The 15,342-nt window shown below is 29.9% G+C and overlaps 2 protein-coding genes and 2 non-coding genes across 8 annotated transcripts in view; 1 reads left to right on the top strand and 3 right to left on the bottom strand.

The window, feature by feature from the left end:
- The window catches only part of LOC124425225 (cholesterol transporter ABCA5-like), a 32,574-nt gene extending 25,345 nt beyond the window's left edge, over positions 1-7,229 (bottom strand). For 3 of the 4 annotated variants that reach the window (XM_046965302.1, XM_046965306.1, XM_046965305.1), the window contains exon 1: positions 414-752. The gene's annotated coding sequence lies outside the window, so the exon portion shown is untranslated. Of the gene's footprint in view, positions 1-413; positions 753-7,196 lie in introns of those variants that run through there. The other variant, XM_046965309.1, reaches the window with a different exon arrangement.
- Trnay-gua lies at positions 6,032-6,126 on the top strand. Its single transcript has 2 exons — positions 6,032-6,068; positions 6,091-6,126. It is a non-coding gene; the product is annotated as a tRNA-Tyr (tRNA).
- Positions 6,635-6,707, bottom strand: Trnar-ucg. The gene has a single exon. It is a non-coding gene; the product is annotated as a tRNA-Arg (tRNA).
- Positions 7,230-8,218: 989 nt separating the features above from the next.
- On the bottom strand, positions 8,219-14,901 carry LOC124424948 (E3 ubiquitin-protein ligase Bre1). Of its 2 annotated transcripts, none has more exons than XM_046964614.1 (16): positions 14,698-14,901; positions 14,410-14,585; positions 13,895-14,081; positions 13,637-13,825; positions 13,444-13,565; positions 13,122-13,358; positions 12,925-13,050; positions 12,639-12,812; positions 12,285-12,542; positions 12,058-12,189; positions 11,650-11,921; positions 11,407-11,560; positions 11,047-11,160; positions 10,428-10,830; positions 10,241-10,335; positions 8,219-10,148 (listed from the first exon to the last, which is right to left on the bottom strand). In XM_046964614.1, exons 2-16 carry the CDS (start codon positions 14,557-14,559, stop codon positions 9,867-9,869), a joined length of 2,895 nt encoding a protein of 964 aa, XP_046820570.1. In that variant the 5' UTR covers positions 14,560-14,585; positions 14,698-14,901; the 3' UTR covers positions 8,219-9,866. The 2 variants fall into 2 exon arrangements, with proteins under 2 accessions (XP_046820570.1, XP_046820571.1); XM_046964615.1 differs by having other exon boundaries at positions 10,428-10,812.
- Between the last annotated feature and the right edge of the window lie 441 nt (positions 14,902-15,342).

The raw sequence follows: 15,342 nt of genomic DNA, 5'->3' as shown, positions 1-15,342 counted from the left end.
GGCGGTCTCTTTGACTGGTCAGAAACATAAACGCGCACAAGCGCGAGGTTCGTACGCGACGCGTCCCAACCCCCGTTTTCGATGGTACTGCCTGGTTCCGTCTCACCCTCTCTTCCATTCTCAAGCCGTTCCTTCTCTCTCTCTCTCTCTCTCTCTCTCTCTCTCTCTCTCTCACACACACACTCTCTTTCCCCCTCTGGCGTTCGGTCGCGCCACTAGGAAATCGATCCGCGACCGACCTGGACAGAACAGTAATCGTCCACGTCGGTTGAGCAGATTCGTTTTTCTAAACGACATATCTATCTATATATCTATATACATATCCATATATATATATATATATATATATATATATATATATGTATACACATTTTAATAAATACATACATATACATATATATATATGTTATCACCTTCGTATCAGTAGAGAAACTCGACGGCGAACGATCCTCGAAGCACGAGGTGTCGTCGTCGATGTCGCGGCAGTAGCGCGCCGACATCCGAAAGGCCGACGCACCTCCTTCCGGCCTTCCTCTTCCTTCTCTTCTACCTCCTCCTTCTCCTTTAGTTTGGTCCTTAGATTGCTCCTTCGAACGATGAATTCCGAGGCGACTACGAACGCCGGTCCTCCTTCTCCTCCTCCTCCTCCTATCCCACCTCCTCTTCTCTCGAAGAGGAAGAAGAAAAACGAGTGAACCTTCCTCTCCTTTCACCCCTCCTCCTTCCTCTTCCTCTTCCTTTTTCTCCTTTTCCTCTTCCTCTTCCTTCTTCACAACTATCACCACCACCACCACCACTATCACCAACTTTTCCTTCTCCTCCTCTTCCTCTTCCTCCTCTTCCTCCTGCTGCTGCTGCTGCTGTTGCTGTTGCTGTTGCTGTTGCTGTTGCTGTTTCTGTTGTTGCTGCTGCTGCTGCTTCTTCTTCTTCTTTTTCTTCTTCTTCTTCTTCTCAATCTCAAAACGAACGTAACCGGCGCTCTTCAATGACACCAACCGCGATCCTTTAATGGGACAAACCTCTCTCTCTTTTATCACCTCGTCGTATCCCTCTTCCATACCACACAACCACTCACAGTTTACGAGCAATCCTTTTTCACCACGCGGAATTCATCGTCCTTCCTAGGCGCCATCTTTAAAACGCCGCAGCAGGCACCGCGGTTGTGTCGAACGAAGAAAAAAAGAGAAAAAGAAAAGAGAGAAAAAGAAAAAAGTAGGAGAAAATAATAAAAAGAAAAAATCCCCCGAAAGAAAAAAAGGAACGCCCGTTCGAGGGAACGAATTTACCTCACCTTGAATTTCATATCAGTATAATAAGCGAACGAAAGAAACGATGATAAATTTATCAACGATTACGAAGTAAATAACGGAAGAAAAACTTGTAAACGAATTTTCTCTCCCTTAATCGATCTTCTTCTCCTCTAATTTCTCTTGTATTTTTCCCCTATTTTTTTCTTTCTTTTTTTCTCTTTTTGTTATATTTTTCTATACACTTCTTCCGTTCTCGCAATTATTCCCTGTTTCAACACATCCAACAACCACCAACCAAGTGATAATAGATAGATAGATAGATAGATAGATGGATAGACAGTCAGACAGACAGACAGACAGACAGACAGACACGTCCAAAAGGGCGCGCGAACGTCGACCAGCGACGGCAGACTGCACGAGAACGCCGAACGTTCTTTCTTTCCCACCCTCTTCTTCTCTTCGTCGACCGCCTCCGACAACCCCGTCTGCCTCCTCTTCTGCCCTCGTCCTTGGCCCGCGTGCGCACAGGCGCCCACGAACCAGACGTGCGACGCGCACACGACTACCACGCGAGAAGCTGCGCGCCAGCGCACTTCTCCTACACCTTGCACTCCCCCTATACTCCTTCCTTCTCCCATCCACTATCTCTCTCTCTCTATCTCTCTCTCTCTCTTCCTCTCTGCGTTTCACTCCTAGTACGACGTCTTTCTATTTCTCTTTCTATCTTCATCGTTCTCCGTCCCCGGCCGTCTCTTTAACACGCGCGAGCTAGACGCGCGGTGTACCTTATTCTTCCTTCTCCTCCTTCCACTCTCTCTTTCTTTCTATCTTTCTCTCTCTCTCTCTCTCTCTCTCTCTCTCTCTCTCTCTCTCTCTCGTTTTCCTCGTCCTCCTCTTCATCCTCTGAGGCACACGTCAGCAGCAAGATAGCGACACGCGTTTCTCCCTTTCCACGGCTTCCAACGAACCCTCCAACACCCCTTCTAACCGGCCAAGACAAGAACGTCGACGTTCTGCGGCGTAGCATCGCTTTCCATCCCCTCTTTGTTCTCTCTCTCTCTCTCCCTCCCTCCCTCTCTCTCTCTTTCTCTCTCTTTCTATCTCGCTTTCTCTTGCTTTCTTGTTCGCTCCTATCCTTCCTTCGATCGTCCTCACACGACTTTTCGTTATTCGGAACACCGATTTTCGCCGATTTTCCACCTTGCCGGACCTTCCTTCCGATCGATTTTAACGGTGCTAGACGTGGGTATCTTGTATACAGATGACTTAACCATGAACCATGTTTCAGGACTATGAGCACTTTATATATATATATATGTGTGTGTGTGTGTGTGTGTGTATTTTGAAAGCTTGTTGTATACTATAAGAAAGTATGTACACTATCCATTTATAATTTTATACATCAGATATTGATAAGGCATAATCGAAAAATGAATAATCATAATCTTCTATGTTTTCGTTTTTGTTTGTTTGTTTGTTTGCTTTTTTTTTTTTTTAACATAATACAAAACGTATCTATAATTGAATTACAATTGTAACGGGATTAACAATAGTCGGGATTGGATCTAGCGTTTTTTCGTCCGTTCCGTTAAGAGGGTGTTGTCCAATAAGCACCCCCATTCGAAATCTTTAAAACAATTGTTTTTTAAGCGATAACGCAATAATTGCGTAGATCAAAATCACATAGATGAATTTTGAGGATTTTGAGGAGGAAACAGGAAGGAAGAGGGAAGGGGGAGTGTGCGAGATAGTCATCTTAAATTTTCTATTCTCTTATGATAAAGTTTAATCGTAAAAAAAAGACTATTTCCGGATTTGTTATCGAACGAAGTAACTTCGAAAGCTGCTCCCGCGTTTTTTACGTCGAGTCAGCACGGTTGTACGATCTCTATCTTTCTAACGTGGTATATAGGATTATTTATTTCGAAGGTTCTTTACCGAGGAGAGATTATGAATCGTTGATACCCTTTTTCTTTCTTTCTGTCTATTTATCTTTCTTCCTTTCGTTCTTTCAGTTCGTTTGTTTTTCTTTCTTTTTCAATTTTTTTTTTTTTTCTGGAGGAGGAAGAGTTTCCTTTTTCCTCTTTCCTTCCTTCATTTCTTTCTTTTTCCTCCCTTTTCTTTTCCATCTTTTTCCCTGTCCGTAATGTCTAAATAGTCGTCACACGTGCGTGAGTACTCTCGTATTAATCGCATAAAATAAGATTGGCCATACTCGATCGCATGGTGTCTACGGCTTCTCTGAGTAGCTTAGAGGCTTGGCCTTGTTCGAACTAATTCATTTTGTTCCTACATTCGACACTCCCTTGAAAAAGATGTGTGTGTATAAAGAAATATATAGATATATATATAAAGAAATATATAGATATATATTAACAATAATAAAGAAAACAAAAAACAAACAAACAAGAAAAAAAAAGAGGATCCACGAAAGAACTGATCCACGTGAATGATGTGCTCCTTTTTTCGGTGCTCAATTTAACGTCATCGTTCGTTCGCGTGTCTCCTGTATTGAATCTCGATCGATCAAATATCAATACGGTACGATAGTATTATTATATTCCACTTTTATAACTTACATTATCAGGACTAGAAAAAAAGAGAGAATGACTGTTTTGAGAAAGCATTTTTTAACGAGCAATTTTATTAATTCAATCGATCAATCGTGTTAAGGACACGAAGAGGAAAGATCGAACGAAACGTTATTTATATACCATTCTTCTAAGTTAATTAACTGACATATATATAAGTGTATGTGTGTGTACATACACGTGTATATATATATATATATATATATATATATATATAGATGTATATAATAGATAGATATTGGATTGGCCAATAAATAATATCAGAATTTTTAGTATATATTTTACATATAAATAAACTATACTATATTATAATATATAATAATATTAATACAATTAATTATACAGTATTAATTTGGCTAATAAATAATTTATCGGTAAAAAATTTCTACAAGAAAATTACTGAATCCAATGTTGTTTATTTATATAGATATAAAATTTAAAAAATTTTGACACTACTTATTGGTTAATCTAGTATGTATGTGTGTACGTGTGTGTGTGCGTGTGTGTGTGTCTGTGTGTGTGTGTATAGATATATATACGTAGAACGTAAATAGTACAAAATTAAGCTAACGAATAAATATCTTGATAAAGGTTGAACAATATCAAATTTAACTTCATTCCAATAATGTTTCGAATAGTAACGTCGACCTTACCGTTCACGATAATGTCAAGCCATGCGATATCGTCTCTCCTTAAACCCCACGGCGCCCCTTTATTACTTTACTTCTCCTCTATCTTTGTCTATCGATAGAAATGTTTCGAGGTCGCTTACTTCGCGAATAGTGTCTATCGTCCGATGATGAGAAAGACGCGCGTCATAAGAAATACGTTGGAAACTATTAGATACATGTATTTCGTTACATGCCTTTTGATTCATCGACGATCGATCTATCCGTAGAATTATTATTATTTATGTACTCATGTGTTATCTTTTTCATCATACATTCATAGACACGTATATATGTATGTATTTATATAAACATCTAATGTTATAATAATAATATTTGTTTCGTACACACATATATATATATATATGCATGTATGTTTGTGTGTGTATGTATGTATATCAAAGTGTATATATATATATATATATATATTAGGGGGATCGGAAAGTAATGTCATTTTCTTAAATTAAATCCAAACGAATAAATTTTTAACAAGTTTTTATTTTTAATCACAATCAAATATCGACATGCGCAGAAACGACATTACTTTCCGGTCCCCCTAATATATATATATATATATATATATATATATATATATATATATATAAATGTATTCATGTTGAATACTTGAGATAGTTCTGTAATTAATCATTAATAAAATCTTTTGATAAAGATTATTATTCATACGTTTATATTATGATACATACTTTACCGATACTCATGTATTATCTTTTTCATCGGATACCTACATATATGTATGTACATATGTACACTTCTAATGTTATCGATAAAGAAGGATACTTATTTCATATATCGATGAATTAATGTTGAATTCGCGAGAATATTTCCATGATCAAACATTAATGACATTGTCTTTTTTTCATTCTTTTTGTTTTTTTCTTTTTTCCTAATTAAACCTTATTAATTCATATGTTTACATTACATATCAGCATTATTATTACGATCCTTATTGTAAACCGTAAACAATCTTTTACATCTCATATTGCAATTTATATTATAAAGATATTAACGATGTTTTTTTAAGGTTCGTATAATTAAACAATACTTTGAATTATGCATGTATCTCAATAAAAACCTTATGAAATATAAATCTTAATATATAGGATGGACTAAAAGTCTTTAAGTAGGTCAAAAGTTTTTAGATAATTATAAAAATTAATTAATCATCTTTGATTCCGAAGAGTTTCTTTCTAGAGAAATATTTTAGGCTAATTTTTTTTTTTTGTTTTTTCTTAATATCGCAGTAACACAAGCCAAAAATGTCACGAAAAAGAGTAATTGATTTTTAAAATCACTTAAATAATTTTAGCATACTTAGAAAAGTTTTGGCCACCTTATTATATTTCATACTCATATATTTTATAGGTTATGTTCGATAATTATAAAACGTAATATCGTATTATTACTTTTGTAAATTCTTTTTTTTTACTGTTTACATACTAATATCAGAGATCAACAAATAGAGGAAGTTTATCATATATTAATTCTCATCAGTCGCCACGATCCTTCGATAGCTCAGTTGGTAGAGCGGTGGACTGTAGTTGGTTATATTCGAAAAGAGACATCCATAGGTCGCTGGTTCAAATCCGGCTCGAAGGAAAATTATTAATTTTTTGTATCTTTTTTTTCTTTTATTTGTTATCTTCAAATTTAATTTTGCAATGAGATATTTATGAAATTGTAATACATTAATGATTAGATTATGTTTCATACGATATATGCTAAATTTTTCTAAGTTCGATTTTAATATTCATTTAACTATCGACAATTATTCCATATATTTTGGAAAATTTTTTATCTATATAATTTTCTTTTATTTATTTATTTATTATATTTTTTTTTTTTTTTTTTCATTCAACCGAAATCGCTCTAAACTATTTCAATCTATATTTTTAATTTACACTAACAATAATAGTAGACTTTGATTGTCGTATTAAATAATAATGCACATAAAAACAATGATTACAATTAGTATTATCTTATACGATCGCATTTCGTTTTTATTTTGGAGATGAGTAAAAAAAAAATTGTACTGAAAACGTACTATCTTGATTATTATCATGAAATATATATTATTTATAAAAAAGAATAAAAAATTAATTTTTTTCGACCGTGACAGGACTCGAACCTGCAATCTTCGGATCCGAAGTCCGACGCCTTATCCATTAGGCCACACGGTCAGTTGAACGATATTACGTCAATCAAATACATAACTCACAATGATAATTTAATTTTTTTTTCTTTTTTATATTAAACTATATTTATTTATAATAATAGATCTTAAAAATTTGTCAGATCCAAAAGAGTAATTAATTAATAATTAAAACGAAATTAGTAGCTTTGAAATATCGTACTTATATCGTACTTTATTAACAAATTGCAAATTCTACGTGAAAGAAATAAACTTCTCCAGAGAAAATATGTTCGCTTAATGACAAAAAAAAAATACATATATATATATTATTATAAAAGTAAAAAATGAAAATGTTTTTGTTCTCTTTACTAACATATGGAAAATATAAAAAATTCTAAAGATTGCATATACATTTTCGAGAGGCTAAATGAACGCATAGAAACGTTAAAATATAACTTTAAAAAAAGAATCTCTAAATAACTATTTATTATACATTATTGTTAAATTAGATCGAATAATTTTTTTATTTAAATACCTTATTATCAACGTTCTCATATGGTCACTCGATATAATTAATCCAACACGGTAAAACAACAATAATATCCTTATCGGAATTTTTTGAAAAGGTTTCACTGCATTTTTCAGACATCAAATGTATTACATGCAATGGCCGACAAGATGTCGCTAGTGTACTATATAATTCAGTTTCTCTTTTGTGTTATTCAATTAAATAATTAGTACGTTTAAATTAATTCAACCTAAGTGTTTTATTTGATTCATACAATGAACTTACGAACACTATATTATAATAAAAAGCATAATTACATAACATATATAGATAAATAGAAAAGAAACATCAACTGCCATAAACATGATTTATTATTATTTTTTCAGTAATTAGATTAGTTCAGTTTTTTCATATAACAGGTATCAAAAATATAAAAATTTTTATATAATAGAAATGAAACATTATTTAATTGAAAAATTCATTTAAGATAAAATCTTACTTTGTAGAATTATATAATACAGGATTTATATATAAATATATGTTTGAATTATATACTTACTGAGTATATAACACACATAGACATACATGTGTGTATGTATGTACGTATAAAAGAGTTCAAGAATATAGACAAATATAGGATGTCATCAAAGAATTTAAAAAAATTTTACTTGTTTTATAAATATATAAGGCATAAATTAATAGAATCATAAATCTATAGAACTATAAAAAAATTGTTATAAAATAATATAAAATCACATATAATTAACTGTAGTAGCTTTTCATTTTTTTAATTATATTTTAATCCTGCATTTGTATAGAAAATGTTTTATTATATTACTTGCTGTATATTTTTTGCCAAGTAAAGAAATCCCTATCCAACATATATTTCTGAATACATATTCACAATTACATATTCACATTTTTTTTCACAATTTCTACAATAATATGTTTTAAAAATGTACATTTTGTTCGCATAAATTTTCATTGTACAAAATTATTTATTGAAATAAACTTAATGTGTATGTGGGAGGAAAATTGCTACCGAGATATTTCATAGGCATTGAATAAAATCTTTATATTTCAGCAAGTTTATACTTTTTGTGTAGAAAACTCACATAGCAACAGGAAATCCCCATGTACATCTATACATTTATATATCTATATAAATATATATATATATGTATTTTGAAAAATGTCATACTATCATATATTCTTAAATTATAAAAATTTTTTTTTATATAGAGTTAAAAGTATCTATGAAAATTGTGTGCTTGCTAATTAATTTTTTTATTACAAATAAGTTTCATAATCTTGTTCTATATAAAGTATTAAAAATGATTATCAAACATTAACATCAATATTTATCTAATTTCTAGCCGAAGAGATAAGATTTCTTATTTAAATACCAAATAAATATTTTTCATTGAAGCATTTTCATCGAGTTAAGAGATACTACATCAATAACCTAGAGTTTTATCAACGAAAATAAAAAAATACATTGGCATTACTAAAAAAAAATAATCTAATATTCTTTGATGTGAAATAAAGATATCCAAAGTGATTAATTTGTCATATTAAATGATATTTTTCATTTCACATTTTTACGCGCTTCGTCACATTTATACAATAAATTAATTATACAATTATCTATAACTTGTTGCATCTAATACAACGCATGTAAATTTTTAAAATATCTAAAAAAAAAAAAGGAATTTTTATCTAAGCAAAAATATTTCATACATGATGATACCGTTATAATTCAATGTTTCAATGTTTCAAGTTCAATTTTATAACAACAAGATTTATAATTCACTTTCTTTTGTGAAGTAGTTACACAGCAGTTTTTGTTAGATAAGTTAAATTTTGTAAATATTATTTAATATTTATATTATATTACATATCTTATTAAATTGTCGGAGAATGTCTGTCTGTGCTGCTTTATCTTAAAATTTGATTTACATAAATTATAGTAATCTAATTAATCATTATATCAATAAATGTATATATACCAAATATCGAAATAAAACAAGACAATATATAATCTTCAGATTTTCAGAACAATGTTTTTAATGTTCCAAACGTGCTTCACTTTTTAATGCATATATATATATATATTATGCATATATATATATATGTTTTTCAATGCATATATATATATTGCATATATATATATTTTTTTTAATGCATATACATATATTAAATTGTTTTGTGCCCTCAAAAAGTAATTTTAAAATATATCTCTCCATCAACCACTACTCCTTACCTTAATTTGAGATCAAAATGGATGAAAAACTGTGATTTTTCCTTTTTATTATTTCTTTTTTCCTCGTAGATAAGGTAAGATTATGCGTAGTTAAATAATTGCTGATAGGGGAGAAATGCAATTTTTCATGATATATCACGTTTGACAAAAAGAAAAAAATGATACTTGTTTACGTGACTTATCACCATCGGTATAGATGTATGCAATAAGAAAAATGCAATCCGCATTTCTGCACTGTGTCCCACATTTATAGTATAATAAATAAAAATATAAAAAAATGCGTGTATATATATATACATATACATATACATACATATATATATATATATATATATATATATATATATATACATATATATATACATATATATATCTGTAAATATGAATAAGTTACAGAACAAAATAATATTTCGAGAGATTTACAACTTTTTTCTTCATGTGGAAAGATATAATCGATGATAATCGTTAGCTCCAAAAGCACAATTACACTTTGGGCATTTCCGTTGTCGCGTTTCATATCGCGTACGCAAGCAATCCCAGCAGAACACATGAAAGCATTTAGTTAATACAGCATCTTTGCGTTTCACTTTACACGAAGGACAAGTAAGGGTTTCTTTATATTCCCGTAACTCTTCTGCCATTACTTCGTCTAATGTTTCTGCCAATTCTATCTTTTTCATTCTTTCTACTTTACGTCGTAATTGAGCTATTTCCTCCTACAAAATAAATTAGCGTATATAATAATAATAATAATAATGATGAGAAAATATATTTATTTGTATTAAATATTCGATTATTTTCTATTTACTTGTAATCTTTTTGTTTTATATGCCTCTGCTTCCAAAGAACTCGTCTTTTCAGCAACAACCTGCTGCGCTTCCTTCATCTGAGAATGATATTTTTCTACAAAGTTAAAATAATATATTTTATTTATATAATCATATCCATAAAAGTATTATGTTTCATAATGATTTTTAATATTTCAATTCGATTACCAAGATGAAGTTTAAGATCTGCCGCAGACTGTGCACTTTCAATAGCCTTTCGTTTATGCATTTCCATAGCTTGTTGTCTTAATGCTAATTCCTTTTCAACAGTGGCAAGAGAGTTTTGTAATAATCGTTCTTTTTCTTCTAACTTACGAACAACTACATTAGCTGCTTCTACTTGTGTAGTTAAAGTAGATACTTGTTCCTTTAATACATCTTTTTCTTCCCTTGCTAATTTGTGCAATTGATTGCTTTTTATTCTTTCTGTCATAAGTTTAAAATTAGCATCATCTTTTTCACGTAACTGTTGTATTAACCTTGAATTTTGTTCTTGCATATCTTCAAAAGCTTGACCTGTTACTTCCATTTCGTTTAAAAGAGCTTCTTCCTCCTGCATCCAGACACAATTCTATTTAGTGTTATGCCACCGTTCATATACATAACAATAACAGAGTTTATGTTACCAATATGCATGTAAAGTTTGGCATCGTAGTTTAAAAATAAAAAAAAAAAAAAAAAAAAAAAAAAAAAAACAAAAAAAAAAAGAAATTAACAATAGTAATCTGTAAATAACAAAAAAAAAAAAAGAAAGCTAAAAGCAAACAGAATAGTGTGTGTGATCTACCTGTTTCTGAGAAGCAACTTGTCTTTGTAAGGTATATGCCTGCTCTTCCAATTTCTTTATTTTTATTTGCGCATCTTCATCTGCCAACTTCTTTCGTTCTTCACGTTTACTTTCCTAACATACGAAAAGTAACATGTTTAATTTGAGCAACTATCACATAAGATAGTTATTTTTTTATTTTTATATTTTTTATTTTCTATTTTTTTTATTTTTTTATTTATTTTTTTTTATTTTTTTTATTTTTTTATTTTTTTATTTTTTTTTTTATTAAGACAGTTATATGCCCATATTGTTAACACCTGTATATGAATTGTGCATATGTTAAATAAATATTAATATGCAATTACAATAAGTGCATACCTGAATTTTTTTAATCTGCTGTCGCAATTCTTCTAATTCTGCTCGTGTTTTACGTTCAGCAGCCATTAATTGAACTTTATCTCGTTGCTCTTTTCCGACTCCTTTATACATATCTAACAAAAGTTTCATTTCCTTCATTTCATTAACGGCTTTTCTAAAATCCATCATTAAAACATTACAATTAATATTAATCAACTGAAGGATAAAATAACGTCTAAATAATATAGTAATATATTGTCATACTTAAGTTGTGCTTTCAAATCTCTGACGAGTTCAGATTCGGCAACTTTTGTATCTTTGGTACGATGTACAGGATCGCGATGTTCAGTTTTAATAGATTCCTTTTTTATATCTTTTTCCCGTTTAATATCTTTCTCTTTTTTCAATGTAGGTGATGTCAATGTAACAGAATCTGGCGTACCTTTACTGCCATCTCCTTCTCCTACTTCAATAGTTTCAACTTCCTCATCGACGCCAGATTCTCGTTTTATAGTCACTCCACTTTCTTCTTTTATCTAATAAAATTTGTTCAGTAACACAACATAAAAAATCAATTACATTTGTATGACAAATGTATGTTATTTATCTTTTTTTATTTTTTTATTTTTTTATTTTTTATTTTTTTTTTTTTTTTTTTTTTTTTTTTTTCACCTGTGTCGAAGCAGGAAGCGAATTAGATGCGTCTTCCTCTTTTCCACTGCCATCCGAATTACTACCTTCTTTATTTTCTTGTAAAGTTTGTTGGCCAAGCTTCGTCGTTAATTCTTCGACTTCTTTTTTAAACTAAAAACACGTGAAAATTAATTCTGTATCTATGTAAAAATGTATGAGAGTTTAAAAAAAAATGACTTATTGTTACGATATTTGATCATCCATACCCTTGATATTTCGGTAGAAGCTTCTTTGTATTTGCGTTTATAACGATGTACTTCACCTTTTAATTGTTGATTATGATTTTGAAGTGAAGTTATTAAATGTCTCATTTCTCTATTAATAGGACCCGTTTGTTCATTTGCTGCTAAATTTTGTTCAAATTCAATGCGAAGCATTTCATATTCTTTTCTTAATTGAGCTAAAACATCCTCTAATTGAATACATTCTCCACGTAATTTCTTTTGAGCCATTAATTCTTCGCTCTACACGAAGAAGTTACATTATATATTAACAACAATTAACAACAATTAATAACACCTTAAAGAAAGAAATATATTATTAAAAATAAATTACTTTACCTCCATCATTTCGATATGTCGTAGATGAGCATTTTTACTAGATTGTAATTGTTGACGAGCATCATCCAATTGAGTTTTTAATTGCATGGATTCATTGTATAATACAGAAAATTGTGACTGTAAACATTTATATTCTGTGGTTTCTACAATTACTGATTCTGGCAGTTGTCGTATCTATCGGGAAAAGAAAAAAAAATAAATAAATAAATAAATAAATAAATAATAATTCATAAAAAATAAATGAGTAAAATTATAAATGAGAGAATTAAAAATTAAAAATATTTACATCCATCTTCAATTTTTCTACTTCTTTCAAAGCATCACGATGTTGTTGATGCAATTTATCTAATTCTTGTAACCTATTGTTTGCTAATTCACGCGTTTCTTCGAGTTCCCTTTGTAAATCTTCAAGCTAAAAAAATTAAAATATTGAATAATAACAAACACTAGTCACAAAACAGAATATCCAGAATATTTGCTTACTTTTGTTTGTGAAACACTGGAAGCAACAAGAGTGTTCGGCTTATTGCTACCTTTTTCATCTGTCCCATGAATTTGCTGAAATGCCTTCAATTTTTCAATAGCCTCTCCAAGATGATGCTCAAGTTTATCGTTTCTCGCACGTACTTTATTTAATTCGTATTGCAGATCATCAACTTGATTTCTCAATTCTGCTGCTAAAGTATCTTTACCTGTTATAGTGTCTTGCAATTCTGACATCTATTATTAATTAATTAAATATTACATATTTTGAAGAAAAATTAAAATGTATTAGAAATGAATTATTAAGATTTTTAATAATTACTTTAAGTGAAATTGTATGATATTTTTCATGAAGTTGTATATTAATAGCTTGTAGATTCCTATTTTCCATTTGTATTTCAGCATTAGCTCTGCGTACAACTTCATCAATATTTGGTGCTTCCTCTATAATACTATTACTCATTATAATAATTCGTACATTTTAATTAACAATATATAATATAGAAAGATATTACCTCCATCAAACTCGCCTTTAAGTGCAAGTGTAATCTTTTCATTTCTTTGAGATAAACGATCAAATGCCTGTACAACTTTGGAAACAGCACGTTTAGATACTTGAACACGATTTGCTAATTTGTCATCTAATTCTTCCTTGTCCCAGGAAGATAATTGCATAAGAAAAGAAGTAGTGGCTTCACTTTCATCTATAAAATATATCACATAATCATATGTCTTTTTAAATTAATTAAACTCAATAGAAAAATATATTTTACTTTTATTTTCTGATTCATCGGCAGTCTCTGCGTCAAATCTTTGAAGTAATACACGTATATCTTCATTAAGTTGATTCCAATAACGATTGACAACATTAAGTACTGCATCATCTTGCATTTGTCGTTTTTCTAATTGTTCTATACGTTGTCTTAATTCAGCTTCCATTCGATGCCGTTGCTCTAACCTCTAATTAACAAGATATAAGCATATATGTAACATAAAAAATAATCAAATAAAAATAAATACAATAAATCATTATTTAATATTAGTAGATAAAATAAATAAATGGAAACTATTAAAAAAAAATGAAAAAATCTCCATATGTAACTATTTCATTGTATATGCTTAGATCTTATATGAATTGAAATTTATTGATACCATTTATAATTAATTGCAAAATATAACCTATAATGCATCTTTCATAAAAATTCCTTGTATATAAAAAAAAAAAAAAAAAAAAAAAAAAAAAAAAAATAAAAGCTGCCGCATTCAATCAGCAAACAGATATTTATACCTGTGCCAATTTTTTATTTTGAAACTGAAGAACCTTCATATCCATTTCCTCAAGAGTCGAAATTGGCCCAATAAGAATAGGTTCAAATTGAACCTTCTTAATGGGTGGCTGTGAGCCTGAATCTCCACCATCTGCTGGCCGTTTCGACATTTTTGAATAACGTTATAATGATTGCTCTGTAATAAATAAAAGCAAAAAATTGTTTAAATATATGTGCTCGATAATTATATATATTATATTGGTATCACTAAGAATACAATGTTTGTTATTGATTGGGACGAAAAGTACCTTAAAACAGATATAAATTCTTCCAAGAATCTCTTTTAAAAACTATTTATATGCTTTTATCCTATATTGTCATTTTAAGAAAACGGAAATCTGTCGAAGCGTTATTATTTCGACAGTTCTTTACATTTTATTAAGAAGGATCCTTCGTGGATAGAAAGTAAGCGCTTATAACGGAAGCCGCCATTGTAGCACAGCGTTTCGTGCATGGCTAATAAAAAAATGAAAAGTACTGACGTTTTGTGAAGACGTTCATAACGTCATCTACAGATAGAAATAGACCAATTGAAAACAAGGATACATGTAGTTACTTAATATATAGTAAGAAACAATTTGATTTGTCGCTTTAGTGACATTGTTGGTTCCTACGTATCATGAGATTCGTATTTAACGTATCTTTCTAATAAATAAATATATTACAAAAATTCATCTATATTCGTTATTATAATATCAATTAATTACAAATAACATACTATATTAACTATCATTTAAAAATATATCGATTGATAAATAGTTTTTCCTTTTATTTTGATGCATATACTTAATTTTTAATTTGTGATTTAAATTCACTTGAATTTACCCGGGAAAATTCAAATATACTTTTGAATATTTGAATCTTTCTAACCTAACAATTTATCTGTTATTAAA

Source organism: Vespa crabro, chromosome 6, assembly GCF_910589235.1.
Source record: "Vespa crabro chromosome 6, iyVesCrab1.2, whole genome shotgun sequence".
Taxonomy (NCBI): Eukaryota; Metazoa; Arthropoda; class Insecta; order Hymenoptera; family Vespidae; genus Vespa; species Vespa crabro.
The sequence above is the reverse complement of the archived record's forward strand: the minus strand, read 5'-3'. Positions and strand labels throughout refer to the sequence as shown.